Source organism: Quercus robur, chromosome 3 (genome assembly GCF_932294415.1).
Source record: "Quercus robur chromosome 3, dhQueRobu3.1, whole genome shotgun sequence".
Classification (NCBI taxonomy): Eukaryota; Viridiplantae; Streptophyta; class Magnoliopsida; order Fagales; family Fagaceae; genus Quercus; species Quercus robur.
This window is the reverse complement of record NC_065536.1, coordinates 11,784,810-11,790,216: the sequence shown is the minus strand read 5'-3', so window position 1 is coordinate 11,790,216 and position 5,407 is coordinate 11,784,810. Positions and strand designations below refer to the sequence as shown.

Sequence of the window (5,407 nt, the reverse complement as noted above, 5' to 3'; positions counted from 1 at the left end):
CAGGCCCCCATTAGCAACCCTCTATCCACCAAACACTGATTGACCCCAACACTATGATGCATACATTTCCAAACAAACATTTGAATTCTGGGCAGAATTTTTAACTTCCAAATCCACTGACCTTTAAAAGGAGCATCCCCCCTATTGTCTGTAGCAAGCAAATACGCACTTTTAAGATCAAAATCACCATTGGCCGAGTACTTCCAGGCCATCCTGTCTTCAAATCTGGAAGAGAAAGGAATAGGGGTGGCCATAATGTCTCTAAGAATCTCATCCGGGAAGATCATTTGAAAAGAAGACCAACGCCACCTGCCTGTCGAATCCACTACATCCTTTATCTTCAAGTTGGCATTTTCTCTGGACAAAGGCCCCTGAATAGTACTCCTTAAAGGGCCAAAGCTAGTCCAATTATCATTCCAAACCTCCAAATTACTTTCAAAACCTAGCAACCATTTAACCCTTTTCTTGAACGTTTCTTCACCTCGCAACATTCCCTTCCAAATTCTGAAGCTAGGCAGCTTGCTTGCATTTCTTGAATTTAGTCTCTGAGGGCTACAGTACTTCATTCTAAGGACCTTGGCCTAAGGGGCCTTATCTTCGGTGTGGAACCTCCAATTCAACTTTGCTAGAAGAGCTATATTCCTACCTTTAGCTGTTTGAATCCCTAGACCCCCTTCATCTTTAGGTCTTGTAACCTTCTTCCAGCCTACTCAATGCATTTTCCCCTTATTCTCGGTCGATCCCCACAAGAAGTTTCTATTTACCCGATCAATACCATCCAAAACCTTACTAGGCAGCAAGTTATTTTGCATTATATAAGCTGGAACAGCTGAAGAAGGGGCTTGAATCAAGATTGCCCTCCCAGCCATTGATAGGAGGTTGGCCTTCCACCCCGCCAATTTACTCTTCACCCTATCCAACACAAACCCGAAGTCCTGGCTATTGTTTCCTTGGTGATTGATGGGAAAGCCTAAGTATTTTCCCAAGCATTCCGTTTGATGGAAGCCGAGAATATCACTAAAAGCCTCCCTATCATCATGATCAATATTCGGAAAAAAATATACCCTGGACTTAGAGTCACTTACTGTTTGCCCGGAACACTTACAGAAGGTGTCAAGAACCTCTCTAATGGCGCTACAATTATCTGCATTAGCCTTGGCAAAAAGAACTAACTCATCGGCAAAAAAGAGATGAGAAAAGGATGGACCACTCCTAGATGCCTTTACCGGGCACCAAACCTTAGCCTCACACTTTTCTTGGATAAGCTGGCTTAAGAATTCCATGCAAAGAATAAAGATATAAGAGGATAGCGGATCTCCCTGCCTTATACCTCTCGACGGCTTAAAAGGTTCAAGACTCCCTCCATTAAAAAGAAGAGAAGTCGAAACAGATGATATGCAACTCATTATGATCTCAATGAGGTTATCCGGAAAATTATATCTAATCAACATACCCCTTATGAATCCCCATTCGAGCTTATCATACACCTTTTCTAAATCAATTTTTAGAGCCATATAACCACCTTTTCCCTTCATTCTCCCCATGGTATGGATGATCTCTTGCACAACTATCGCATTGTCCACTCCCCTCCGACCAGGAACAAAAGCCGTTTGGCAAGGAGAAACAAGCTGATCTAGCAGAGGTCTAATTCTTCCAACCAAAATCTTGGACACTATCTTGTACATTGTGTTGCACAGGCTTATAGGGCGATAACTACCAATGGATTCTGGTCCTTGGGACTTCGGAATAAGCACAATGTTGGTACTGTTCATGTAGTCCGGAATTTTCTTCTCTCTGAAAACAGTAGCTACCTCCTCACTAACCAACCTTCCCACCACAAGCCAGAATCTTTGGAAGAAACCGGCGTGTAACCCATCAGGACCGGGGGCTTTGAAAGCTTTTAAAGACCAAAGAGCAGCTTTAATTTCCTCCTCTGTCACCAAGTGGCTAATACTGTTCTTCTCTTCACATGAGAGCTTAGTCTGCCACTGCAAATTATACTTGAAGTCATAGGTTGTTGTCTCCTGAGATGTAGTGTAAATATTAATGAATCCTTCTCGGATATGATTTGCAACCTCTCTTTCCTCAGACAACCATTCCCCAGCATCATTCTTTATAGCAGTGATCAAATTTCACTTCCTACGAGCTAGAGCTGACACGTGATAAAAAGAAGTGTTCCTATCTCCCAAAATCATCCAATTAATTCTAGATTTGAGAGCCCAAAGATCCCTTTCTTGCTCTAACACAACATCCAACTCCCTAATCAGCTGGCTCTCCAACGTTACTAGAGAGACAGACGGCTGGCTGGCCAAAGCCCTTTGCACCCCATCAAGCCGGGCCAAAACCCTTTTCTTTTTGTGAAAAATATTTCCGAAATGATTCTTGTTCCATAAACTGGCCTGCCTGGAAAACACTTCAATTGCTTCATTAAGCTTCCTTGGGTGTTGCCAGGCTTGCTTTACCTCATTGGGAAAGGAAGGATCAGACAACCAAAAGGATTGGAATTTAAAGGGTCTGGTGAGATGCATCTGCCTACTGGGGTTAGTTTCCAACAAAACAGGACAATTGCCCGAATGACACCTAGTCAGGTACGTCACTTTAGCATCCGGGTAAAGCAGACACCAGCTTGGGTTCATAAAAAATCTATCAATTCTCTCTTGAATAAGACTACTAATCTCCCTTCTGTTCGTCCAAGTGTATCTCGGCCCACTAAACCCCATATCCACCATGTTACATTTATCCAAACAATCCTTAAAAAGAAGAGATCTATTTATGCTAGCTGGTCTTCCCCCAAACTTATCAACTTTAGCTAGGGGTTCATTGAAATCACCCGCAATAATCCAAGGCTTACTATGCAACCCAGCAACTCTACTAAGATTATCCTACAACACTTTCCTTTCCACAATTCTAGGACTAGCATACACAGCAGAAAAAATCCAAAAAAAGTTAGAAGGTAATACCTTTAATTCGACATGAATTTCTTGTTCCGTGCTCGCGAGCTGCTCAACCACTACTTTGTCTGAGTTCCACAATAGCCAAATGCCACCAGCATATCCGATTGTCTCTGCAAGAATAGCACCATCAAAAGGAAGAAGATCAATAATCTCCCTTGCTCTGCCTCCCCCAACCCGAGTTTCCATGACTACAAAAATAGAAGGATTATGAGCCCTAGCCAGCTCCCTAACATGCCTCTGAAAATTAGGCTTCAGAGCGCCTCTACAGTTCCACACTATAACATTCATGACTAACAACTAAATAAAATTAGAAAAGAATCACACAATCAATCATTGGACCCAAACTCTCCGCATCCCTCCTCAAACTCCAATCCATCCATTCCATCCTCGCCTATGTTCTTCCTTCCCCTGAACACAGAGTCTTCAGTTGCTCCACTACTCCTAACAACAATTCCTTCACCCCGGTCGCAAGTATGGTCTTCGGAAAGCACCGACTCACCATTGCGGATATGGGTATTCTCGGCTCCAATAGCATCTCCGCAAGGATTATTTCGCACCTTATTGATAATAATTGGATGGCCGCCACCCTTATACTGATCGTCGTCCACGGCCATAGCGCTCTCCACACTAGCGCCAGCTTCCCTTCGGGCTAACCCATCCCTTGAGCTGGCAGAACCACCTCCGAGCACTCCGCTACATTCGATAAGCTTGAAACCCCACCTCAGATCAGCCATTAGCTGCAAAATGAAACAACTCATCGGAACAATCACCCTCACTTTCCTTACCCAGCGAAACCCCAACTGAGCTTTTGTATGGAATTTCTTTACCCACATCTGTAGCTGGCTTAGATGCCCATTTAGCTACCCTATTTCTCGCAAGATCTTTTTTACCCTTGACAGAAGGGCTGTACCGGGTCTCCGCAAAGTGGTCTACCTTCTTTAAACCAAAAGATGGTTCTCGGCCCACATTCAAAGGCCCATTAGCCTCACCTCTCCTGTTTCTATTTGGCTAGCCCCATGAATTTCCATTTGGCTCATTCCTAAGCCCGTTAACTGACTGGCCTAATCCATGTTTAACGTGGTCCTCAGAATTACCTGTAACATTTGTTCGTTTCTGCACAGGTTTTCTACGTGCCACAAGCATCCAAGGCCTGTACCTGTCCTCCTCAGTGTCAGCACCTCTGTCATTCGAGGTTCCACTACCTGTGCCAGAGCTGTGCGGATCATGCATGCCACGCTGATACGCTCCTTGGTACGAACCCTTCTCTACATCGCAGCCAATCGGACCACCTTCCGCCGGCGCCTCTGGTTTTTTAATGGTGAGCGGGCAAGATTCCTTCCTATGCCCAATCCTCCCGCATGAAAAACAAAGGCTATGAATCCCTTCGTAAATCACAGGCTGTTCGAATCTTCCAATGAGCACAGTGTTAATAAGCGGCTTAGTAATATCTAGTTGAATACAAAGCCTCGCATACCTCCCTCTAGCTTCCATGGCAGTATTCGAGTCAATCCGAAGAACTCTCCCAATAGCTTCACCAATTTGTTTAAGTACTTCCGCCTCATACAGCTCCATAGGTAATGCGTGAAGTCTAACCCAGACTGTGATGGACGAAACAATAGCGCAATTCGGTTTGAAGAAAGGCTCCCATGGCCTGATGGATAAAAAATGTCCCGCAATGAACCAAGGTCCATTTTTAAGAACTGCATCCATGTCTTCTTTCAATGAGAATCTAACTGAATAAAACTCTTTACCAAGATCAACACAGTCCAAAGACCCCGCCGGTTTCCATAACAAGTTGAGCCTACTCTGGATAACACCAAGACTAAAAGCTTTGCCATACATCTTAATGATCAACGCATTTGTCCAAGGTTTCCTAATACGGAGCTTGGTCTCTCTCGTAAGTTTCACCGCTGCTAGCCCCTCACGTAGCTCCTCCACCTCCTCATCTGAATCCGCCTCCATGTCCATAAGGTCCGAGAAGTCAAAAGCCTTGGCATAGGCTCCTGGAATCTCTCCTACCAATTTATCCTTAAAAGTTTTCTTTTCAGCCCCCCACGAGCTCGAACCTCCCTGCAAATGTCCATTCTCATGTAAATCCTCATTAAAATCAGCATGGTGCCCTTCCTTAACCTTTTTCTTGCTCCTGGACAGTTCGGCTTCCTCCTCTCTCGAAAGCTCTCTGTTTTTGCTCATATCCTCTCCGTACAAGTTTTTCTCTCCGTACGTGACAAAATAACAATTCGTTTTTTGTTTTGGTTATTGCGATTGTGATCATCATCAATGAAAGTTAAGGTTTTATGAACCTTTTTCTCATCTTCTGTGAAGTTTTTTCCTCTTCCCTTGCCTTTTTCATGTTCCCATGCACTTAGTTTTTATAGAGGTCTTTTAAGGGTGTCTAAAATCTCACTGCTCTTAATTTGATGGGTCTTTTGGGTTCTAGTAATTTTGGGCCG

General features: G+C 44.0%; 1 protein-coding gene across 1 annotated transcript; it reads right to left on the bottom strand.

Annotated features, from left to right (window-relative positions):
• Window positions 1-3,962: 3,962 nt before the first annotated feature.
• Window positions 3,963-5,147, bottom strand: LOC126719243 (uncharacterized). The gene has a single exon (XM_050421817.1). It carries the CDS (start codon window positions 5,145-5,147, stop codon window positions 3,963-3,965), a length of 1,185 nt encoding a protein of 394 aa, XP_050277774.1.
• Between the last annotated feature and the right edge of the window lie 260 nt (window positions 5,148-5,407).

Coding starts and splice junctions, on each gene's coding strand:
- LOC126719243 (XM_050421817.1), bottom strand. CDS start 5,147: ATGAGCAAAAACAGAGAGCTTTCGAGAGAGGAGGAAGCCGAACTGTCC.